This window comes from Polypterus senegalus, chromosome 7, assembly GCF_016835505.1.
Source record: "Polypterus senegalus isolate Bchr_013 chromosome 7, ASM1683550v1, whole genome shotgun sequence".
Taxonomy (NCBI): domain Eukaryota; kingdom Metazoa; phylum Chordata; class Cladistia; order Polypteriformes; family Polypteridae; genus Polypterus; species Polypterus senegalus.
The window spans coordinates 160,273,754-160,300,842 of NC_053160.1; the positions used below are offsets into that span (position 1 = coordinate 160,273,754).

Consider the following 27,089-nt stretch of genomic DNA (forward strand, 5'->3'; position numbering starts at 1 on the left):
TGTCACTGTACACACATTTACTGTATACAATTTTTCTTGCATTGTACGTATTTATTGCTGGTGGCCTGTCTATCATAATGGCTGTAACATATGTGATATAGGAGACACTCGATATCTTTAAAATAATATTTAGGTTTTACTGTATATAAACAGTGTGTTTACATACATAATTTCAATGAATCTTACCTAATATATAAGAGAATACAAAGGGATTATGCTGTATACCTGTGCAGGGAATATTTATAAACAGTGTGGGAGAGTTTTTAAGGGCTTAAAATATATAAAAATACCCATACAAACATATGGTTTCTACTTCGCAGATTTTCACCTAACGCAGGGGGGTCTGGAACGCAACCCCCGCGATCAAGGAGGGATTACTGTAGTGGGTTGGATAATGGATGTTCTCATTTGCCGATATTTCCAGAATTTTGTTAATAAAGTCTTCCATGATTACATTCTTCTTACTATATTAAGTACACAGGAAAAGCAAAAAGCGAAGTTCACAGAAAATACCTTTACATTGTACTTCAAATTAACTCTCTAAAAGCCTATAAAACAGTATAAATTTTTTAAATAAACAATAGTCAATAGATCATAAAGTTTTATTTCATGTATGAGCATAAAGAGTTTTTTCCTAAGTAACAGGTTAAAGTGACAAATCATCTTAAATAATCTATGTCACAATTTTGTGAATTTGTTTGCAAACTTTAATGGTCTATAGTGAAAGAAAACAAAGGAGCTTAGTGTTTCTGATAAAGAATTATTTGTATTTGTACTTCTATGAAGCTTCTCGATTCAAATGACATACTCTCTTTACATTTTCCAACTTATTCTTATTAATTTTGCTAAGAGACAAATAAAAATATATGGTACTGCAGAATTTCATATTTTTTTTCATAAGTTATTTATTAACTAATCTGAAATCAGTCACCACTGTTATTCTTCACAAATAATTTTAAACTCTGGTTGTATGTTTGGCCGGAGTTGCCATTTTAGCTATTTGCTTATTTTATGTCTAAAGTAAAAGAATTAATATCTTATTCCAAATCACAGAAAACAGAAGTTGTCTTAACAACAGAAAATTATTATGAATCATCTACTGGAAAACAACTTTATCCACACCTTTTTATTCAAATGCAAGAAAAATCAAGAGGGATTAAGAGGAACTATGGAAAACATACAACATAACAAACCTCACTTAGATACCGACTGTACTTGAATATGTAAACATTGCTTAAATAACCTTTTCCTATTTCCATGCTATGCCACATGAATATGTTATAAACAGTAAAGTAAAACATTCTAACTCAACTCAGCTACAGACATTTCACATGTTTAGAACTACTTTTAACTTTTCTGGATATTTTAGGCATCTCAGCATTGTGAAAGCACTCAGTTTTCTTGAGTTATGCAAGTATGCTGATCCTCATACAGGAATTAGAGAGTTATTGAACATGAAAAACACTTAATTCAACAATCATGCATTTTACTGCCTTGTTATTAAACTGAAAGAACTAGGCTGTAGGCCATGCCTCTTACCAGGGACTTATCCTCATTAGTGGAATTGGGACACAGGTAAAGAACACAGTAACAAGAAGGAATGACTTTCTTCCCCACACATCGGAAAGGGCACCAATCAAGGGGGCACTCATAAATGATAGAAAACCCTGCAAAAGAGAATACAAGTTACACCCTAAGCACAAACAGAGACAAAACCTTATCGAAATGTAAAGCATTGATTGTAATTGTTGGAATATGAATATCACAAAGGTACATATTACATCATTTCACAGGCAAGAATATGACATTATCCTTTCTATTAACACATTTTGTTGTTACTTTTTTATGGAAACATAAAATTCCTCTTTTTAAGATAGCGAGTAAGACTTTCAGACTAATAAAAACGTCTTTGCCTTCAATCAGAGAAACCAGATTTTGATGTTATAGATCTGAAGATCAGAATTAGCAAATGTGATTTACAGTGTTACATGCTTTATTTATTTTCATATGGTGAATATATAAAACCACTGCCAAAAAAAAAAAAACACAAAAACACAAAATGCACTAGGAAGCCTAGTACTTTAGTTCTAGTTAATTATTAGGTGTCTTCCTGAATGCAAAACTCCAACGCATCCCACTGAAAAGGAATGGCACAGAAGGTGACAAAAAGGAACAATTAACTCCATGTGCCCTTTTACAAAACTCCCAGGGAACACCTCTTTCCTTTTTAATGTTCATTTGAGTCTAGACTGATTTTCCCAAATTGTTTCCCAAAACAATAAAGTGTTCTAGACAATTTGCATGCATTGATTAAGTTGTTTTTTGTAAAGTCCCTTTACAGACTCTAAGGCCACATTTATAACCTTACAAGTGTGCATCTGTTTTAATTATTAATGGTTGGTTTCTTTCCCTGCCATAGATGTTACATGTCAGACAATAATATTGTACTATTTTACATAATTATAAAACAAATTAGGTTTCGTTTTGTTTGGATGCATTATTGAATGTAATTGAATGAAATAACTTTCATGTACTTATCTTGTGCAGCTAAGGCTGTCATTATTCATATGCAGTGGTGTTGCTGTTCCGAACACAACCACATGGAATTGGGCATTTTAGTCATGAACTAAAAAACCACAACAGACTCTGGCCATTTTTCATTCAGTGGTACACATGAAAACCATGTTTCTTTTAAGTTAAAGGGTATGAAACAGTGTTAATAAATAGCTCTAATAATGACTTATTGATAAAATATTTCCAATTCTTGGTTGTGAGCTTATCTGAAGCCTAAAACTTTCCTGGATATTCTCAATCTCCTCTACTCTGTCCTAATGTGTTTTATTATTTAGTTACATAAAGTCTTCGGAATAAATCCTACCAAAGGTTTCACCTGATTCAGCAGAGTTACTCCATGTGCAGAGACTCAGCTCATTAATATATGTAGCATATCGAGTGTGGTTTATTGAGGTGTGGAAATTGAATGGAATGTGGTAACCACTTGGTAAGATCTTTTATTTCCACTTGTTAGAAAAGAGGGTATACTTCCATTTTAGCACCAATTACAAGACCATTCTAGTTAACGTATTTGTGGCACACTACATTAAATTCTAATATAAATGCACCACAATATGAGCAAGTGTTAAGAATCCAAGATGGACAAATCACATCTTATAATGTTCTCCCAGCAATTGTTGACTTATTAACTGGAAAAGAAGCAATTCAATAAACTGTGAACCAAAGTCCAACACTATATGGAAGCTCCAAGGAGACTCTGTCACTTGATAATTTCCACACAAAACCACTGTGGCCTTTCACATCATGACACATATTGACTTATATTGAAAGGTAGATTGATTCCAAAGTGGGCAGTGAAAAAAATGTAGGGATTTGACTCAGGATTGAATATGCATTTTGAGAAATTGGTAAAGTCTACCTTTCCACTAGAATGGCTAAGTGAGGATTCCTTATAGGAACAACTATTTATAGATCCACAGAAAAATTTTGAAAGTGGGAAATGGAGGGAGACCAAAGTTGGATTTAATGATTAAGTTAGAAAAGTTCTATTTCCAAGCCCTAGTGAACTATTGTTACACAATCCCTTGAATGCATGACACGTGGGCTGCTTAAAGAGTCGATTTATTATTAGTATTATTATTTCAGAATGTATTTTTACTTACAACCAATCTTTCAAAATGTTCACAAAGGCAGACATTTTACAACATTCTGTTAAAAAATGGCATTTAGTAAGTTTTTTTTTTTTTTTAACATAAAAAACCTGAAAAACGTGCTGGTATAACTATCAAGGAAATCTACTAGGATCTGGGGTCTAATATATAAATGATGCATACGTTCAAAAATGTTGCATATGCCTGTTTCCACACTCCCTTCAAGATGTATAAAAACTAAACTTGGCGTAAAGCCATGCACATTTTCATTTGCGCATACACACTTATCTGCTTGGTTTTGCAAATGGGCAGCACCCAGCATCAAAGCAGTGTAAATGTTTCTGTGTCGTTTCCCTTCTTTTCATATTAGCATCCATGATATGAGCTTTATCAAATACAGCAAAATTAACTGCATATCGTTTGCAAATTTAAGGGAAATGATTGTAATAATTCTATAATAATATAATGGTGTATGGAATGGCTAAACTATTCCAAATAACACAGCTATTTTGATGTTGTTAGAAGACATCTCAAATGGAAGAATTAGAAGAGAGCTCACATTTATAGATAAAGATGACTGGCTTCTAAGATGATTTAGATTTTCAAGAGCTATCTTCATAGAGCTGTGTGCTGAAATGGGGCCGATTTTACAAAGGCAGACTTTAAGGAATTCTGCTCTGCCTGCTTTGTAAGTTCTGTCCATTCTTGGGTTTGTAGCCAAAGGAGCTTTTTAAAGTGAACTTGCGGCCTTGATCAGGTATTTCACAATCATCACTAAGTCGCACCATGCCAGAAGTATGGCATGGTATTACCCACTTGTCACCCAGATACGCAAGATTTCCTTACTCTGTGGTTGAACTGGGAAACATCAAAGCACAATTTGCAGCAACATCTAGTTTCCCAAATGTAATCAGAGCAGTCAGCTGCATGCACATTGCTATTGCAACAGTATTGGACAAGTTACACCAACCAGGGATGAATCATCAAAAGAATGGGCTGGCCATACATCATCTATAGCAGGAGAGACTATAAAACCGGCAACTCCACACAGTTACAGGTGCTTTTTCCAACTAGTGTAGCAAAAGGCAAGCAGCCCTTTCAAGGATATCGAGTCACCTCAAAGAGCCATGTAAATTCACCTCAAATTCACCTATTAATGTGCTGCTCTATAGTCCACAGTTAAGTATGTAACTTGGTGCAAGCATGTAGCGTGCTGCATAATATGGCACACAATCATGGCTTACCTGTACTGAAAAGATGCGTTATGATGAACCTGACCCAGCAAATGATCAGCCAAATCGGAGAGCATTACAACTTTGTTTGAATGTAATTAGCAGAATGTAAAAGCAGGTAATTCAGATGCAGCATTTATTTTTTAACCATACCATAACCAATATTCCTTAGTTGTCCACAACTCTTACAGCATTCACTATTGAATTTTGTGACTCCAGAACAACATCTGTCAGCACACAGCCAGATGGGCTGCCCAGGGATATCCGAGGCAGAGCTGTGTACGCAGTGGGAACAACAGCACCATCACCACCTGGACTCATGCCCTCGGCACGGGGGTCAGTTTTTGTAATATTGTCTGAAACAGAATAAACACGCCTTTTCACGTTGACTTTGATATCTGACCACTTCTTTTTTTATTTTAGGCACCGTGTGACTTTCTGAACTTGAACTTTTGAGGTCTCTGCCATGCTTTATCACTCCATCACTTTCCTTTTCTTGCTTATACCACTGCTTAAGCCAACAAATAGTACCTTTTTCCTTGCCTCCAGTTCGCATTTGCTGAAATTCTTTTTTCCATGTGCTTTTGTCATTGTCTTAACAAAACACTGAATGGAAGGGACTAGTTATATAGATTTGCATAATCAAATAAGTGAAATTCAGGGAGGAGTCGGGGTTAGGCTTTAGGCATGTTCATGAGCATTAAAATTTATGTTGATTGAGATTAATAAAGGGAAAGTGCATGGAACTTTGCATACACACATTTTCAGTTTTGTCCGCATGCCATGTTTTTGTGTGAATTCTACGCACAGCATTATACATAAGGTCTCTGGACTTTCACACATGTAAAAGGGCAGACAATCATAAGAAATCCACGAGCATCAACATTATGTACATGAAAATAAGATGGTGAATACCACAGATCAAGAATTATGCCTATCATGTATTTATTTTTGCATAAAGATCATGAAGTCATGCTGCAGACATAAACATTACTATTACTGAGCACCAAATATTAAGTAGCAAGAACCTAAAGATATAGGATATATTGCTTTTTTTTTCCATTTTCAGAGTTTTTCACCAGATAATCCCAAATACACCCTGTTTCATTGTTTCACTGCCAACCTCAGTGCATCACTTCCTTAACGGATGGAGAATGGCTTCTATGAAGCAGAAACCTACTGGCTGTGCCTAATGGTAACAGGCTTACCAATTCCCTCTTTGGCTCACTTATTTCAGAATATGTAAAATCTACTAACTCTATTTCAAATAACTAACCTTTGAAAACAACCTTGTGGAAAGTGACTAAACTAGCTATAGACTATCATATGTCACTGTCTAAGTTTCTTGCACACATAAAATGACAATATGTCTTATAAAACAAATAACAGGACATTAAGTTTAATCTTGAGGAAAGCAAATCATTTGCACAATATGATCAAACACATTTATAGGTTTGATGTTGAGAATTTTGCTGTTCAAACTAAGATAATGAACAGTGATTATTAGTGAATAAGACTGCAGATGCAGTAAATGTGTCTGTTTTTTCCAAAACTATTTTCTGACATAGTAACTACTATTTACAAATATACTAAACTTAAAATAATTAAGTTGAACATTATGTAACATAAGTACTGGCAAATTCTTTAGATATTTAAATTGTACTGTAAGTATGGCCAATCCCTCATGAAAGAAACAGCATTTCAATGTCTTTTAAATGAAAGGGTATGTCCACCCCATCATTTCAGAAATTCCAAGCAATTATCATACTGATAACAAACACCAACTACAAAAAAATGTGGTTTGTTTCATACGAGGGAAGGGAATAAAATGTGAAGCTAATAAAACACAAAACTTCAGCTATGTTGACTTCAGTTCATAAAGTAAAATTGACAGACATTTAGAGTTCTAAATTACAGGCTTAATTAAATGTTTTGCAGTAAGACAAATATGAAGGCAAAACCAATAATCTTGCTTACCTTTACGCCTTGAATTAACCCATTCATTAAAAATGTATGTTGAGGGAAGGTTTCATGCAGGACCTGCAATGTAAAGTACATATATTTGCAAATTAACAGTAAATAAACACAACAAGCTGCTTCCTAAAATCAGAATTTGATGTTAATTTTGAAAATTAGTTTTCACATATGATGTAATAAAAGTGTTTAGACTTGATCTGTTACCACCTCATCATTTATTTGTGGCTCAGGTGCCACAAATACATGACTCATATAAGTTAAACAACCAAAACCCTTCATTTTATGTTGTTTTTCTTCCCAGTACAGGTGTATATTCAGTATGCTTCATGTAATGTAGTATATTGTATGGCTGGTTCTACCAAAATCCTGCTTACACAAGGCTGCCACTTCAAAATCAGTAAGCTTGGGTTATGGAGGCCACTTCAGGCCTAATATACCTTTAAAGAACTAAGCACAACTTTAAGTGACATTTCAAAAAATATTTACTGTTTATCAGTTTTAGCAGCCCCACAAACACTTGCTGATACAGAGGCAAAAAGAAAAACAGTGCTAAATAAAAGCCTTCAGGGTGGATATTTTCTACAATATAGATTTAAAAGAACATGCCACCCAAAAGTTTTTTTTTATATGTTATTTATCACATGTGGTTTTTAGTGATGGCCAAATAAAAAAAAATAATCTCATGCTTTCAATGAGAACAGAACTAACAACATTTGTGAAAGAATAGGAGACTATGGGAAACAATGCTGGAAAAGCACTCAATATCAAAAATGTCCATGAAAAAAAAAAATCTATTGTTACTTGTGTCGCATAATCCATATGCGAGTTTATGACTGGATGACTTGACAATTTGCAGAACATATGCTATTTTTTGCTGAAAGGCTGTTAAATAAAAATATCTGGAAAAATGAAAGTAATCCACAAACAGGAAACATGGCTCACACCACAGTTGGCTGCTACCAGTAACTAATGCCTGTGATTATTATCTGGGAATTTCCAAGGTGCTATAAGTGAACACTTAATAATGTAATATATTGTGTGCGTCTTTGAGAGGCTGGACCTAGAAAAGCTACGACCCCTGGTTTCAGAACACCTGAATCCTCTGCAGTTTGACTATCAGGCAAATATAGGTGTGGAGGACGCACTAATTTACAGTGCATCCGGAAAGTATTCACAACGCATCACTTTTTCCACATTTTATGTTACAGCCTTATTCCAAAATGGATTAAATTCATTTTTTTCCTCAGAATTCTACACACAACACCCCATAATGACAACGTGAAAAAGTTTACTTGAGGTTTTGCAAATTTATTAAAAATAAAAAAATTGAGAAAGCACATGTACATAAGTATTCACAGCCTTTGCCATGAAGCTCAAAATTGAGCTCAGGTGCATCCTGTTTCCCCAGATCATCCTTGAGATGTTTCTGCAGCCTAATTGGAGTCCACCTGTGGTAATTCAGTTGATTGGACATGATTTGGAAAGGCACACACTTGTCTATATAAGGTCCAATAGTTGACAGTTCATGTCAGAGCACAAACCAAGTATGAAGTCAAAGAAATTGTCTATAGACCTCCGAGGCAGGATTGTCTCGAGGCACAAATCTGGGGAAGGTTACAGAAAAAATTCAGTGGCCTCCATCATCCTTAAGTGGAAGAAGTCTGAAACCACCAGGACTCTTCCTAGAGCTGGCTGGCCATCTAAGCTGAGCGATCAGTGGGGAAGGGCCTTAGTCAGGGAGGTGACCAAGAACCCGATGGTCACTCTGTCAGAGCTCCAGAGGTCCTCTGTGGAGAGAGGAGAACCTTCCAGAAGGACAACCATCTCTGCAGCAATCCACCAATCAGGCCTGTATGGTAGAGTGGCCAGACAGAAGCCACTCCTTAGTAAAAGGCACATGGCAGCCTGCCTGGAGTTTGCCAAAAGGCATCTGAAGGACTCTCAGGCCATGAAAAACAAAATTCTCTGGTCTGATGAGACAAAGATTGAACTCTTTGGTGTGAATGCCAGGTGTCACGTTTGGAGGAAACCAGGCACCGCTCATCACCAGGCCAATACCATTCCTACACTGAAGCATGGTGGTGGCAGCATCATGTTGTGGGGATATTTTTTAGCAGCAGAAACTGGGAGACTAGTCAGGATAAAGGGAAAGATGACTGCAGCAATGTACTGAGACATCCTGGATGAAAAACTGCTCCAGAGCGCTCTTGACCTCAGACTGGGGTGACAGTTCATCTTTCAGCAGGGAAACGACCCTAAGCACACAGCCAAGATATCAAAGGAGTGGCTTCAAGACAACTCTGTGAATGTCCTTGAGTGGCCCAGCCAGAGCCCAGACTTAAATCCAATTGAACATCTCTGGAGAGATCTTAAAATGGCTGTGCACCAAAGCTTCCCATCCAACCTGATGGAGCTTGAGAGGTGCTGCAAAGAGGAATGGTCGAAACTGGCCAAGAATAGGTGTGCCAAGCTTGTGGCATCATATTCAAAAACACTTAAGGCTGTAATTGCTGCCAAAGGTGCATCGACAAAGTATTGAGCAAAGGCTGTGAAACTTATGTACATGTGATTTCTCAGTTTTTTTATTTTTAATAAATTTGCAAAAACCTCAAGTAAACTTTTTTCACGTTGTCATTATGGGGTGTTGTGTGTAGAATTCTGAGGAAAAAAAATAATTTAATCCATTTTGGAATAAGGCTGTAACATAACAAAATGTGGAAAAAGTGATGCGCTGTGAATACTTTCCAGATGCACTGTACATGCTCCATAGAGCCTACTCCCACTTGGACAAAACCAGCACATCAACTGAGGAAAAACCTCAAGGCTTTGAATCTTGATGCTCCCACAGTCTCCTGGGTCATGGACTTCCTGACCAACAGACAGCAGATTGTGAAGGTGAAGGACTGTGTGTCAGAAATGGTGGTGTGTAAAACTGGAGCACCTCAGCAAACTGCCCAGTCTCCCTTCCTGTTCACCCTCTATACAACACAGACTTCCAGCATAATACTAGCACTTGCCCATCCGCAGAAATTTTCAGATGACTCATCCATCATATGCTGCATTAACAATGGAGATGAGTCAGAGAACAGGAAAGTCATGGAGGACTTGGTCTTGTGCATGGACAACAACCTGTAACTCAACATCAGAAAGACAAAAGAGTTGCTGGTGGACTTCTGGCATGACAAAAAGCCTCTGAGACCAGTCATTATTCAGGGCGAAGTCATGGAAGTGGTGCAGAGCTATCCAAACTAGATTCCCAAAACAATGAGCACTTTCTTGGTAAGACATCCAGATTTAGTAGACAGTACCCATAAAATCACCAAGTCTACTGTCCACAAAAAAGCTAAACACTCAGAATAGTTATAAAAGGTTTATGTACAAACAATATTTGAAGTTTACCTCTCTGCAACCTGATATATTATGTAAGCCCTATCACCCAGTAATGAGTCCACCCACAGAGAAGCCCAAGAATTGGCAACACATAAATTCTGATGAAGCACAAAGGTTCCACAGCCAATATTACTTCTGAAGGTGAAGATGACAAAACCAATTTTACATTTTTAAATCAGCTCATCAAACTCAGCAAGGTCGTGAGTGGACTTTATTGAACATGCCTATCACCCAAATTCCATGTAACATTCATCCTTCACCTTGTAGGTGATCAAATTTAAATATTAGGTAAAGTATTTTTTATGTAGCAAATGACAATTACAACTTAGGGATTATACAACAAAACAAGAACAGTTTATTAATAATAACATGATTTCAACAGAGAATTTATAAATAATAATCAATTATAAAATAGTAATTGTCTTGTACTTTTCTTCATGTTTTCAAAATTCAAGTGTCCGTCATTTAAAGTTTAAAATTTCAACCTTAGAAAATAAATTACTGTTGGTCAATATTTGCAAGTTTTTGTTTTTATTTCTGCTTTTAGTATTGTAACCTCTACTCCATTTTTGAATTTGTTTCTTTCATCTAGAATTATTTCCTGATTCTCACTACAGCCAAACAACACAATATTATATGGAGTTTTATTATTACTTTAACTTTGAAGTAAGGTAGACAATTTAGAAAAAGAAAACATATGTTTCAAGGTAAGGCAGTAATACTCAATGATCATAACACCAGAGAGTGTCAATGTGTTGTATGTTAACAGCACACGCCAGCAAGAATATCACTGTACACTTTACATATGATAATATTAACCCTATGAACCTATTAAAACTTTTCTATTTAAAATAAATAGGAACACTTTAAGGAAATACTGTGATGGACTGGCACCCTTCTCCAAGGTTTGTTCTTGCCTTCTGCCCCATGCTAGCTGGCATAGGCTACATCAACCCCACCCCCACAGTTTTAATGTTAAATTAAAACGAATAATATATTATTGTGATTCGCATCAGCAGCAACAGCAAAATAAAAATTACCAGCAACTAAGTCTTCTTCTCAATAAATGAGAGTGGTCAATCAGCTGTTGAAGAAAGGCCAAAACTACACATGTATTTTCAAGGCAGGTCATAATGCAGGCATTTTACATTTTCATGTTACAACAAATTACCCAGACAGCATTCCTCACCTCATTTGAAAAAAAGCAGATACATTTCTAAACGTGCATAACAAAACCTTAAGTTTACAAATTAACAATAAAAGTGTCATGCAAAAACCTATGGAACTTGTCTTTTTTGCTAATAGATTACTTAATTCAAACAGCATAATTGTTCAGTGATTATTGTTATTTTAACATAAATCAAGGGGCCTCTTGATCTGGCTTTTAATCTCAAGACTACTGCTTGTCCATGTAAATTGTGCACATTGTTGAAATGTTTGCTTTATTTTTCTTTAATAACTTCTGTATCTTCCCACATCCCAAATAAGTGCATGTTAGATTACTTTGTGATCCAAAATTACCAAGTGCCATGACAGGGTGTTTGTTTTGCAATGTAACGGTGCCTTTGCCATAGCTGCTTTCTGAATTTGCACTCCATGCAGTCCAAATAAGCCATAGATCCCTTTGACGCTAGTAGTTAATCTATATCAGTGTCAAAGGGAGCTGAAGATTACTCTGGCAATAGAGGGTTCAAGACAGGAAACAACCTAAGATGGGGAACCAGTCTACCACATGCACTATATACTCACACATACTCCCATAAGGGTCCATTTATAATCTCTGATTAAGACAATGTGTATGTGTGTGTGTGTGGAGGATGATAGGAAAACAGAATATCCAGAGGAATGCCTACACAGATCCAGTGAAAACCTGCAAACTCCATGCAGACAATATGAGTTTAGAGAATGCATAAATTTATTAATTAAAGAAAACTCATGTAGACACAAGGATAATATATAAACTCCACACATATAACATGAGTTTCGTAAATGGATTCACTGCATAAACTTTGAAAATAAAAAAAAAAGTTTTATATACTTACAGTTAACATTGGTGTTGTTAGCAAGCCCCATGCAAAGAATTCTAGAAAAATAACAATCACCGCATGGGTAACACTAGCACTTCCAACTCCCTGTTGCTGTAAAATAATAAAAAAATAGGTAAATAAATAATTCAGTAAGACAGTCATATCCATTGTACTACTGAGGAAAATTAAGCATTAACACATCTCACCATTATTTCCACGACAACAGCTAGGAAAGATTTAACACAAATTTTCAAAAACCTTTAAAATATTCTGTTTTCCATAAATAAAAAACATTTTTATTCATAGAATAAATGGAGAGTAGATAAGTTTGTGATGTGCAGGAAGGCAGGATTTTGTTGGTGAAATACAAGATACAAATTACAGTCAAACTAACAGAGAGGAAAAGTATTTACAATTCACTTAAAGGATCCCCTATGACAAATCTGCTATAGCTGTGTTGGGAAGGATTTAACAATTGTTAACTTTAAAATTCAAACCATTTTCACAGTACCTGCTGTAAACAGATGCAGAATTTGTGAAATCCTGTATTAATAGGTACAATTGTATGATTTTAAGCCTAAGCATGTGTGCACAAATTTGACTCTGATTGCCATTTCTTGTCAATAGCAACACTGGGACATGTGTGTTGACTCTCTTCTTCTAGAAAATTGTGACTTAGATTCATTATTTGGGGTTAAACAAAATGTACAAAGCTGACATAACACTAAGTACTTACAAAGACTTGAATGAAATGAAAACGTGAACACCAATACTTAAAATGTAATGTTGACTGAATAAGTAAAAAAAAAAAATCCTACCTGATTACAATGAGGTATGGTTAACATTTAAAATTAAAGCAGCAAACCCTTGTAAATCAAGGACATTTTCTTAAATCACATACAAACTAAAATAATTTTATCACAGGACTTTGTAACATATTTACCAACACTGACAATTTTCCTAAAACTTGATTTTGTATTTATTTTTTTTTTTTTTAAAAAACATTGGCCGTGTTTTTTTGGGCAAAAACTGAAAATTAGTGATGCTCTGATTGATCGGTTGCCAACTTAAATCGGCCGATGTTCACTGCAAATGACTCTTATCAGTGATCAGTAAATTGGTAAATAACGCAAAAAAAAAAAAAAAACTCAGCCTCTGCTTTTTTAATCTTTACGGTAATTTAGATGTAGTGCTCCTGTATTCCAGATATTACTGTAGTGTGTCATCTCTGGTTGGGAAAAAAAAATTATATCTGCTGTTTCTGAAATGGTACTGTTTTTGGAAAATATCCATCCCCTGAGATTTGAAAAGTATATTTAACCTAGATATTTATTTGAAAATTAAGATTAGCATGTAGTTTATATATTTTTTTTCTTTTAAAACGTTTATTATGAAAATATGTATCTTGTGTAGACTGGTAACTTTTCTATGTTTACAGATAATTTTAAAAATAACATTTGTCTACCTCTACCTTCTGACTGTAATAATGTTATATTTTCAACATTGAGGCCAAAGAAACAAACTGAAATGTGGCATAATACACACACATCTTTTTTTCTAAAATAATATCTTGTTATGGAGCAGTGCTGCAAATGTTACAATTCCAGTCATTTTTGGAATTCCAGATGTTGTGCAGAGTAGCAGTGTCACACTTGACACTTCAAAATGTTCATGGTCCTCTTGCATTTGTGAATTGTGTTGCCTAAAGTGAAACAATTTGGTTTTAGAACCACAGTGATGTGCTTATACTGCCATTCGCATCAAGATGCCCAGAGCACTTAGACTGCCTTTATCAAGAGGTGTCACAAGAACTACTGAGATTTTTATGCAGCAGCTCTGGTTCTATTGGGAGCTTTGGTTCAACGCAGCATATCTTAAAAGTATGGAATGCAACAGATATACAATATTAATAACAGGGAGAAATGTGATTTGTATATATGATGAGATTTATACTACAAATGTTCCCCTAAACTTCCACAACAATTAAATTCTTTCTCTTCAATTTCAAGGAAACAATGATAAAGGGATACTTTTCACACTATACCTACTAAGTTTTAAACAAAGAAAGCTAAAAATATTGCCAAAAAATGAACTTTCTGGAGTTTTATGGTCAACTTTAAATATCCAGTTAGAGCGAGACAAATCAAAATTGTTGACTCAGTGTTCAGGTATAATAGTGTCATGGCCAATTCAAATTAAATTCACAAATATTTCAAGCATAATGCAGAATGATAAAATGTTGAAAAAACCTTAACTAAAACTGTAAAGCATGCAGACGTTTTGTAATTTCTGATATAACAGTACTACAGTTTATATTGTTTCCTGGTTCCTCACCATCTGTGACGAATTCCTAATCTGGTTTATTAGTTGTCGAAAGTATAAGCAGACACAAAAATCACATCTAAATTGTATAAAATCCTTTACGTTTTACTGACAATATTTCATACTTATGCAAAATACTTAATCTTCAATAAATTCTCTGTTCAAAACATACCATGCATTTGATTCACTCTGCACTCACTCAAAAAAAATTCAGACAGTATTTTCATGTGGCTTTTTATGCAAAATCAGTTAATAAATACATGAGTGTGAATCAGGGATTTTAGATGAAGGAAAAGAAAAATTAAGCCAGTATGCTGAAAAAATACAAATTACACATTCAAACTAATTACAAAGGTCACATTTTCATTTTCTGGCAGTTTAAGAAATTGCACATTTGTATGAATAAATTACTAATATTAACATCAAAAAGGGTATTTTTTGACACTTTTACAAACTTTCCAATAGTTAATAAATGCATCTGTATAGCTCAGACTTAATAACTGTATAAAATTGAGCTTTTGGATGTTGTCTTTGAAAAACCAAAGTATTAGTGAAACTGTATAAAATTGAGCTTTTGGATGTTGTCTTTGAAAAACCAAAGTATTAGTGATATGTGAGTTGTTATAGGTTTATGAGAATACATGCTAATGTGACATTTTGTATGGTTAAATTATTTTTTATGTACAGTACAGGCCAAAAGTTTGGACACACCTCCTCATTCAATGTGTTTTCTTTATTTTCATGACCATTTGCAGCACTCCATCACTCTCCTTCTTGGTCAAATAGCCCTTACACAGCTTGGAGGTGTGTTTGGGGTCATTGTCCTGTTGAAAAATAAATGATCGTCCAACTAACCTGACTTCTGCACAACACAACTGCTGGTCCCAACCCCATTGATAAAGCAAGAAATTCCACTAAATAACCCTGATAAGGCACACCTGTGAAGTGAAAACCATTTCAGGTGACTACCTGTTGAAGCTCATCGAGAGAATGCCAAGAGTGTGCAAAGCATTAATCAGAGCAAAGGGTGGCCATTTTGAAGAAACCAGAATATAAAACATGTTTTCAGTTATTTCACCTTTTTTTGTTAAGTACATAACTCCACACGTGTTCATTCATAGTTTTGATGCCTTCAGTGAGAATCTACCAATGTAAATGGTCATGAAAATAAAGAAAACACATTGAAAGAGGAAGTGTGTCCAAACTTTTGGCCTGTACTGTATATTGTAAATGTTTCATCACATCATTAGATAAAGATATTTAAATCCAACAGGCTGGTACCAGTGAGTGGAGTCTGTAGAATCAATTCAGGATGAAACAACATCCCTTCACAACAGCAATATAAATGAACTGTGATTATGCCTAAGGTAATGTTGATATGCCATGCCAAGGCTACAAAAGTCCTAGAATCGGGACATTATTATAAACTCTGCTTAATCCAGTGACCTCCTCAGTCATTAGGCACAAATATAATACTGCATACAGTAAAATGGGTGAGATAAGGGTAGATTTTTTTAACCGGTTTATTGTCTTTGGAAGTTGGTGCCTCTCCTTGGAGGACTGGCTGCAGTAAAATAATGTAAAATTGACAATTAATGAAGCCTGTGCAGTTTTGGGAAATGGAAGAAAAACCTAACTAGACACAGGGACAACATGCAGTTTACACAAAGACAGTGATCAGGCTAGGACCCGAACCAAAGACCAGAGAGCTGTAAGGCAAAAGCGCTACACCACTGTGCCACTCTCATGGGACACACTACAGTCTGACTAACTGTGTGTTCGTTTCAGTGTTCTATAGTTCAAAGTTTTCATTTTCCGTGATATACTTAAATTGTTCACTTTCATTATTATATAAAATAGGCACTAAATGAAACAAATAATACAACTTACAAATAACCACATCATGATAATAATTCAATGTTTTCATTCAATCATTAGAATAACTAATTAAAACATTCAATGGTCCCTCATTTTTCCAAATCTCATTAAAACTTGAAGCTTAAGATTTAATTTTATTTTGAAAAGTCATATGAAGTATTGCACTAGAACAAACATTTGCTATTTTGAAAGGACCTGCATGATACATTACACCAGGCTGTTCAAAATGAAGGAGCGGATTTCAGAAATTTATTTCAAACAAACTGTATAAGACAGAAACATATTCCGTACATCACTGGATAGAGGAAAGTTCAAAGTTTAAAAGCCTTCCTAAAAGTACCAGTGAACGCCACCGAGTGCTGTTTCTCATTTATAGTAAATTGGCGACAATACCACAAGATCTGGTGTTACTTGAACGACACCATTCCAAGACGATGGATTGGAAGCGGTGGACAACAAGATCATGCTCATCATCTATGGCCTCCCAGGTCTCCACTGCAATTTTTATCTATGGGGGTACATTAAAGAAAGAGTGTTTGTTCCACCTATGCCCACTAATCTTCAAGATTGAGGAAGCTGTGAATTCAGTAACTACGAACCAGTTGACTCATGTGTGGCCAAGAAATGGTCTACTGTTTTGATGTGTAGTGCAACAAACATGGTGCTCATGTTGAGTACATGCAACCTCAAGGGCCATAGGACCAGGCTTTGAACTTTCCTCTGTCCAATGATGTGCAGAATGTGTTTCTTACTTATATAGTTTGTTTGAAATAAACTTTTGAAATATGCTCTTTCATTTTGAATAGCCTTTTATTATGCAGGATATTCTAAACCTAGCAACATAAGCAATAATTAATTTGTTAATCAATCTAACCTTATTAAATAACACAATTAGCAATACTGAAATTTTAAAATAAGCTGTGTGTATATATTGTATTATTCCAGTCATGTGAGCTATACTATATTGCAGCTGTCTTCTCTTCAATACAACTGAGCTTTAAATCACTGAATAATTCCCTTTAGTTCAATTACTAAACCCAGTTTGTTTATTCCAGGGCTGCAGGGACCTGGAAAGGCAAGCATCAACCTCAAATGGGGTGTGAGTCATCCAAAGTACACATTGTCATATGCAACTTGGCATTTACTCATGCTGGGTCTTTTTAAAGTTGAGAATAGCATAGCATAGCATGACGTTCTCAAACCAAATTAATCCAATTTGTGACCATAACGTGCCACATCTTATGTAAGCCTCATCATATTAGAGGTGGGGACAAGCGCTATACCAGTAAATTAAACAAGGCTTATGATTAATCTAGCATAAACATATTTGGAATTTGGAAACAAGAAGGATTACCCAGAGAAACCCCACTCTGGCCAGGTAGGAAACTGACCCCTCAGTGCTGAAGCATTCAGACAAGAGCACAAACTACTGCAGAACGGTTTCAACTCTGAATAATTTCATCAGTTAAAAAAATATTCCCTTAGCTAGGATGTTTGCAATATGTTGAAGTATCTACACGTGTAAAAGAAATAATGGTGACAATACTTTGCTTTGCAGCAGAAGACTGGTGAGAACATATTAGGGAGGCACATAACTACTGTTAAGGAGCATGGAAGCGAGCCTAACCATTATGACTAACGGTGCCATGAAGTAATTGAAATAGGACCAGATGACAGTTTTGTTCCAGTTTTAGGCAGCCTCATAATTAAGGCTGTTATCATAGGTAAGCAGCTCTACAGCAGTGAACGTCAGCAAGAAATGAGATTGACAAGGGAGAGTAAGGTAGTGATGTGTACACCATTAATAGAAGCAAAAGGAAAGAATCAGTAAAATTTATTGCATAAAATTCTTGTCAACTCATTCCTGCACTGTGTTTTATAGTGGACTATTCTAAGTACCAATTAAAAGTGCACCTTAAAAAAAGGTTATATCGTAAAAAATGTTATGTATTCAAACACCAACAGTTTCTGGACAAATGGAAAAGATTGTGTCTTGAACCAGAGGACATCCAGGATATAAAAGATTAAAACATTTATGGGGCAACCAGCTACCCTGGGTAATCTCTGAAAATGTCCATTATACTGATAATGATACAGTAATCCCTCCTCGATCGCGGGGGTTGCATTCCAGAACCCCCCGCGATAGGTGAAAATCCGCGAAGTAGAAACTATATGTTTGTATGGTTATTTTTATGTATTTTAAGCCCTTATAAACTCTCCCACTGTTTATAAATATTCCCTGCACAGTTATACAGCATAATCCCTTTGTATTCTCTTAGATATTAGGTAAGGTTCAATGAAATTATGTATATAAACACACTGTTTATATATAGTAAAACCTAAATATTATTTTAAAGATATCGAGTGTCTCCGATATCACATATGTTACAGCCATTACGATAGACAGGCCACCAGCAATAAATACGTACAATGCAAGAAAAATAGTATGAAGTAAATGTGTGTACAGTGACACTAAACGTACGTACATGTAGTAAGTACTGTAAGTAGAAAATGAATTATGGTTACTCAGCAACAATGACACGATGACTTGTCCGATAACAATGAGTTTAATTTTACTGCACAACAAAGGAGAGCGTTACAGCCCTTAAAGGAGCCACTTCAGGCGATTGTGTAGCACTGCCGTTGTTCTTCTTCTGGTAGTCTTCAATCCAAATCCCTAAAGCAGATTCCATCCAGACTACTGCCTTATTACATCCACTTACAACTCGTTTTGGACCCTGGTTAAAAAGACACTGCGGCCATAGATCTTATATTCCTTTCCTATTTTTTAAATAAAAAGAATCTTAGCCTCATTGATGCTGTAATGGTGTCCTACAGCGATAGATTTTCCCTGTAGATATTCCCTTCCTTCAACAAATGCAAAACGTTTACCTTTTCGAGCAGATCATTTTGGAGCCATAATGAAGGGCTTGACTATGCACAAAGATAAACACAAAAGAGCATAAAAGTTAACTCTTTACACAGCGAAATACGTTGATGCTGAATGAGCAAGACGAGACTTCCTGGTTAACACTGCATTCAGCACACAGGAACTTAACTGCGTGCTCTGATTGGTTAGCTTCTCAGTCATCCGCCAATAGTGTCCCTTGTATGAAATCAACTAGGCAAACCAACTGAGGAAGCATGTATAGGAACTAAAAAGACACATTGTCTGCAGAACCCGCGAAGCAGCGAAAAATCTGCGTTATATATTTAGTTATGCTTACATATAAAATCCGCGATAGAGTAAGGCCGCGAAAGTCGAAGCGCGATATAGTGAGGGATTACTGTATATTTAAAAACTTACAGTAGAATGTTTTCAACAGTACTGAGCATTATAGGTGAAATTAAACCATGCTTCTTCTTCAGCAAATACAGTTAACATTTTACAAAGGTAGTCTCATCACATTACGGCCATATTCATCCATCCCAAAAAACCAAATGACATTACAGTACTTCTAATCTGTCATACAAAGAAGCATTCTTAGTACCTCATCCAGCTAAAGCTTGGTGGAGAAAATTCTGCATGTCTTTTTGATGGCATGTAGTGTCTAGAGGTGTCCTGTATTTTATAAGGTAGAGTAACGTGTTCATGTTTTACTTACTATATATGCAGCAGGTCTCCAAGGAGAACAGCTTTTAGGAATTACGTAAGTACATTCATGTAAAGTTAGAATTTTGTAAGAATTGCCTCTAAAAGCTTGGTTAATAAGCCTGGAGGTGTGCTATGTGGCTAAAAAAAGCATTTTAGCTCCAAGGGGAAGGAGGGACTGGTATGAAACAGCAATTGCTATAGCTGAGAGTGTAGAGTTACAGTACCGAGTTTCTTGGAAGTTTATCCAATTTATTATCATAAAACATTGAATCGCAGTGGATTTACTTTGCCTTTTTTTACATTAATGAATTAAAAATAAGTATTGCAGGACTACTAGTGGGTGCTTCTCCAGTGGATATAAATGCACATCTGCTCTGCAGCAAAACAGATTTTTATTTTCCAATGTAGACATGATAGTAGAAACTTGACGCTTACTGTTATGCTGTACATGTGCTATTTTTCAGGATTGGGAAATATATTTTCTCTGCATTTTTAAGCATTTTGTTCACTGCACCTTCACATGCACAGTCAGAAAAATTGCATTTATGTGGAAAAGAACAGCTACTGTCTAACTGTATACATGGAGTAGAGAAGGTTGCCCCTGTTGTTTCAAAAGGGAGTCCTCCCAGGCTTATATGACATTTGCTTTTTAATTGTGTTTTTTTACATTTTTATTGTATTTGGTAAAAGAAGGTGGTAAGAAATTATTCTCTTCTCCTGCTTTGTCCACAGTTAGACAAATCTTTCTAACATGGAAGTGGCAGGGAAGCAGCAGTGAAATAGGCAGTGTGCATATGGTAGGAAGTTATCTCTATGCAGCAGGTAGGTGTGAAATGAAACCAGTCTAGTATGGAGTCTTACTGAAGAACTTTCTATTGAGAACTAACATATTGGCTAAAGAGCAAACTGCTTTGACAAAAATTTCACACCTCTGTGAAAGTCAAATCCCCCAACCCCACATCCCCTCCAAGAATGCCCTGTAACAGAAAAAAAAAAGTACTGTATAACCAGAATTGACTCCTATCCCTATGATATTACAATACATAAAGCAGGGGCAGAAAAATAGAAGACTGGACTGATAAATATAAAAATAATTACTGAAATGTAAAGTTGATGATATAACACTACTTTAGCCAAATCTGTTGCATTTTTTATTACTTTACTATTCAAGTATCCTTACATTTCTTTACATAGCAGCTGAGAGCCAAAGACTACCATGGCAAAATCAGGGACATGGAAGCATGTTCCACTCAGTGTTAAAATATTTTAGTTATAAGGGCAACCACCTTTAAAAATAATTTTTATTTTGATATTACTAAAAAGCATCATATCCTCAAAAACTAAAAAAAACAAAAAACTCAATCATGTCAATCATGTTTACCAAAGGAAACATTGAAACATTATTTTTATTAATTATATGCAGCTCAAAAATAATTATACAATATTGCTTGCTGTAATGCAATGTGAAACTTTTACTTTTCACACTGCATGAAAGTATTATGAAATGAAAACAGTCAGCCATTTGTGAGTACTGTTCTGAAATATTAAAATGCCTGAAGATACTGCAGACATCTGTCAGCATTTAACGCTATGAATCACAAAGAAAAGGTAAATGTTTTATTGATGTACATTTATGCCTCAGTTTGCATGCATTTATGTCAGTGTCACCAATTGTAAATTTCTTTTATCTTAACTAACTGTGATCTGTCTGTCAACTGTCTTTATCTGCTTTTACCTACTTGGATCACAAAGGCACAATCAAACTCAAACCGACCAAACTAATGTCCTGTTAGCTGGACAACATGTCTCTAGAAGAGAGCAGGACATCTCCACATGAGCATGAAGAGAACTCCCAATCAAGGAATCAAACTAAAGTAATATGGGGCAGCCCTGCTACCTGATGCACCAGCATCAAACTAATGTTTATATATATTTTGAAAGTATTTATGTACTTTGCTAGAACAAAAATGTGCTAGTAAGTATTAACAAGCATACAAAGTTTAACTTCTTGAAAAATGAGAGGGCACAACAGACTTTTAAAAAATTGTAAGGCACCAAACTACAGTTAGTCCAGTTGTTGTGAAGCTTGGTAATTTGTGTATTAAAAAAACCACAGTCCAAGATCACATACTGTAACTGGCAGTAAAGAAGAACAAGAGGACCCACAACAATTTTCCCTCAAAGATGAAAATGTAAGCCTAAAGGCAGTACGGCATAGTGATTGTGGCAATGCATTTTAAATATTAAAGTTGGCAGTTCAATCCTCACTTACTGTCCATCATGAAATTCAGAACAAATCAATATACAATATACCCCAAATAAAAATAAGAAATATTAAAATTTTTGTACCAGTTTTATATTTTGTCAGATTTTGAAGTATCTGCCAAACATACACGAACAATTAGATTACAATTATTTAACCTAGACCCAGCTATAACAATCCATACTTACAAGAATGACTTAGCAAAAAATTTGAATTAGTATTTTTCATAAACACATACTAATACATCATTTACATACAGTATGTACATACACTAACTAACTCATGCATGCCTGAATGTGTTCTATTTAAAGATTGTATTTAAACACACCCTGATTTGCAGCAAACAATGAGCATAAAAGTTGTCAGCTATTAAATTTAACTCAATGATAGACTTTTCTTTGTTCAAATAATAGCCAGCTGTACAATCCACTAATGTAATTATCAAATTTTACAAATATCACATATTATGTAAATTCCATCTTAAAACAATAGGTGACATTTGAAAGACAAGCCTAGGAGTTAAAAATGCAATAAATACTCCCTACCAAGTACTGTCAATTAGACCACTGTATACAGTTGAATACATTAATCTGCTCACAACCCACACAATATTTTGTTACAACCAGACTACTGATGGCATACATTTCTATTACAATAAACAGTTTACTGTACTGAAACAGAGATTTACAATCATAAGATCTCAGCTATTTTCAAGCATGTAAAAATTGCAGTTTAACCCACACCACGGTAGAATGTTGAAAAACAACCATTATAATGGGAAAAAGGTATGGACAAAGCTGTTGTGACACAAGTGTAGGTGGGCAGGTTCTAGGAAGTTCAACGGTCCATGTGTTTGTTTGACATCCAACAATGTCAAATCTTGTTAAATTACACAGCTCCTGGTCTATGTAGTAGTAGTCGTACTGTTACATGTACAGAGTAATGTGAAATTCTTCCTTGCATGCCTAACCAACATGAAACATGCTGCCACTCTTTAGCACCATGAAGAATAAGAATGTTTACTTACAGTAACTTCATTTGAATTAACGGAAAACCCTTACAAGCTTATCTGTTGTACTCTTTACTCTTTTCTAAATTGTACATTAAACACAGACAGTGATTAGAATAGGATATGATCCCAGTTTCGTGGAGCAAAATGTGGCAGCAGGTTAAACTACTGTGCCATTATGCTCCATAGCAAGGATTATTATGGAACATTCTCTACCCTACTTTATCTAATTTATAGTTGCAGGTAATGGAGAAGAATGCTGCAAAGCATTTTATTTAGAGCTAAAGAACGTTTTGTCAGTTTCATTTCAAAGAGAACAAGCCTTCAGCCAAAAAGGTTTGATAAAGTTGCTGCAATCTATAATTGCCAATGTTTCTTAATCTTGGAAAAATACTGATTAATAATGCAACAAGAATAGAAGGTATTACCAAAAAATTTGTATTATGGTATATTTAAAAATTCTAATGAGTTAGATAGATATTGGTATAATGTGTTTGCATATACATTTAATAAAAAAGTATTAAAAAATTAAAAAACAAATGTATTACTGATTAAAAGTACACACAGACTCGTCTCTTTCTGTGGAAATACTTGTTAACTCTGGTCAGGTCAGGATGGGGACCATGCACTGTTACAGTGTGTTTCCGCACCCATACCACGAAACAGCTCAGGGTCCCGGTTGGCAACCCCCCAGGCAGACTGAAGGTCCAGTCCCACCCTAAGGAAATTACCCTCTATCTGCCGCAGCCAGGAGTTACATGGGCATCCCCTTGGCCTGGTCCAGCCACTCAGGTCCTCAACAATGAGGATCCCGCAAGCCAGATCACCCTTGGGGAATCACGCCGCATGGCCATAGTGCCGTAACTGACACTCCCTCATAATGCAGGTAATGTGCCTCATTCAGGACTCCATGAGCAGCCACTCATTCGAAACAAAGTCAAACCCAAGAAACACAGTACCAAAAGAGTCCAGTCTTCATCTCAGGATACTGGATAGCATCCATACCTTGCAACCAGCAAGACAGAAAGCACCAGGACTCTAAAGACTTGGACCTTCGCCCTTTTGCAACAATATCGGGAGCGCCATAAACCCTTTTCCAGTGACCTCATGACCATGTGCTCTCCCAATCCGTATACGGACTTCATAGGAAGAGTCAGCAGACATGAAAGTCACTGCCGAGGTAAGTAAACTCTCTGCTTCTCAAATGGATCTGATAGCAGGTATTCACCTCAAGTGCAGCTTCTTACCCATTCACTCACTCCATCACCACCATCAAATAAACGAAGGATACATTTTTGTCCTTTCCTCTCTTTGCCTCAACTGCCACCTCTAAACATAACTACATTTTACAAAAACAGCTTAATCCAACAAAGAATCATGATGGGCCAGAGCCAGCACCGATTCACCAATTAAGCAGAAGCACATATCACTAAGGATAGTGATCTTAAAGTGATAGTGTCACATCGTTCATATACAAATCCACACTTACCATTATCTTTAAGACGCTGACATAAAATTAAATTTCCCATTTTCGTTTGCATGTTTTTGTTCTTCTAATTTCCCCAAAATAACATCAAGTGAAGTTTTAAACTATTCATAAACCATTATCAATGAGATTAAGTTGATTAACCATCATTCACGGTGTGCAAATATGTGATACTTATTCAATCGGTGCTACACTTTTTTTTTTTTTTAAATTTCACTCTATCCTTCACAAAATCACGAGCCGCTTTAGCAATACCATGATGAAAAACTCAGTACACCTTGCAATACATTCAAGATATTTTTTAAAAATGCATTTCAATGGCTGGTAGATAGACCCAATAATTGTTACGAGATTTTGTTTTGGTGGAGGTGATGGTGCCCTTCATGTTGCAGGTTTTGCAGTAACTAGTTGTACAACGGCTTCTGCTCATAGGAACATTTACATGGTCAGCATACCAAGGGCCAAATAGGGAGAGGATATAAAAAAAAACTCAAAATTAGATGGTATTGGAATGTCAAAGCCAAATTGCAGTACAAAACGTATACCTATTAAATCATTACTATTATTACAAATCAATTTTTGGGCACATTTTTTGCCATAGCGCTTGTGTTTGAATGGGCAAAATTGTTTAATTTTTGACATTTTTTCCACACTGACCCCAGTTATTGACAGTGCTGATCATGACCAAAATACCATTTAAAGGAACTGAACAATTAAAATGAACTCCAATTTGAACAAGTACAAAATGTTTTAATATGAGTCAATGTTTAATGAATATCTGCAAAGATGTACAAAATAACTTGGCTTCAAGTAATATAGAAACACAGTATCATACAGCTAAGACAAGCACTAATTTAGGAAAGATATTATTGATTCAATCTGAAATCTGCAACCTACTTCCTCAATGGCTCACATCTTATTTATGGCTAAAATGAATAAGGAAGTTTCGCCTGTCTGTATGCAAGTCTGTGGACACGATAACTTAATAATGAATCACTCAGTCTGAATGAACTTGGCACAGTTAATAGTATTGTAAAATGACAGAAGTCTGCCAAGTTTGAGCTAAATCACCCCAGTAGATTTTGCACCACAAATTGTGACGTGCGAGTCCCTGTCTTACACTCCAAAACACGAGTCTGGAGTGTAAGTAAATCTCAGTACTTTAGCAAAACCAGCTTGAAACAGGGACAGCAGGGTTATTTATTGTAGTGGGATCTACCACTCTCCTATACACAGACACAGCAATCAGTCAGGGTCGTGGCCAGGTTAGTGGCCAAGTAATCCTGCTCTCTACATTTACAATATTCCTTGCATCACCCATTGACGATAGGCACTTAGAGCCCGAACAAGGTTGGCTCAGATTTGCTTGCGCTGCGAGCCGCTACAGTGCTGGGCGCCTGCGTTGTCCTGGCAATGGATAGGCCGTCTTCCACAGACGCGCCGATTGCACTTCAGGACACTCTTCGGCATGTCATCCCTTTGTGAGTCCGAAAAGAGTTTAGAAACCTTATAAAAAAAAAAAAAACTAGATATAACATATAGAGAGCATTCAGTATTCCAACTAGGTCAAAATTTCAGCTGAGTTTTCAATACATTTTAAGGCATCTCTGAATAATACCTGACCAATTTCTGTCTATCTGTCTCTGTGTGCTAGTAAACAAGACTGTGGACATGATAAATCAAAAATTAATCAACCAGTCTAAAATTCTGGCGATTAAAGCCAATTTATTGTGCACAAAAATCAACAATAATGTATTGCTAAAATGGAAAGATTAAGTTTGGAAATCCATGCTCTTGGGTACTTTTTTCCATAGGGATAACTTAGGGCATTGCTTAACATCTTCATAAATTCTGGAATTAAAATCTACATAAACCATAAGTCTGAACTAATTTGCAATGTTTCAAACTATTTCAGATTTAGAGAATGGACTGGTTTTGGACAAATCATTTTACAAGTTTAATTATGTGAGTTAGTCGGAGATTGAAGCCAGTTTAAGACTCAAGAACTGTGCTTGTAATGCTAAGTAAAACAAATTGTACAATAAAAACACTCTCATTCACATTCAAGTGGATCACAAATAGCTCCCCCGATTATATATTGGACTAAGCATTCTTGGAAAGAAAGCACAGTACTTCATATATTATTATGGTTGTTCGGCTGATAGTGACACTGGAGATGTTTTCCATCCTCACAATGGGCTGCAGAATGCCTAACAATGCTCTGGTTATAGGACTGTGCAAAGTG

General features: G+C 35.7%; 1 protein-coding gene across 1 annotated transcript in view; it reads right to left on the reverse strand.

Moving 5' to 3' along the window:
• Positions 1-24,887, reverse strand: part of LOC120532082 (hippocampus abundant transcript-like protein 1) — a 43,746-nt gene extending 18,859 nt beyond the window's left edge. The window contains exons 1-5 of the mRNA XM_039757987.1: positions 24,848-24,887; positions 12,498-12,517; positions 12,307-12,402; positions 6,875-6,937; positions 1,540-1,667 (exon numbers count right to left, since the gene is read on the reverse strand). Coding sequence (XP_039613921.1) covers positions 1,540-1,667; positions 6,875-6,937; positions 12,307-12,402; positions 12,498-12,517; positions 24,848-24,887 — 347 coding nt within the window. The remainder of the gene's footprint in view (positions 1-1,539; positions 1,668-6,874; positions 6,938-12,306; positions 12,403-12,497; positions 12,518-24,847) is intronic.
• Positions 24,888-27,089: the final 2,202 nt, after the last annotated feature.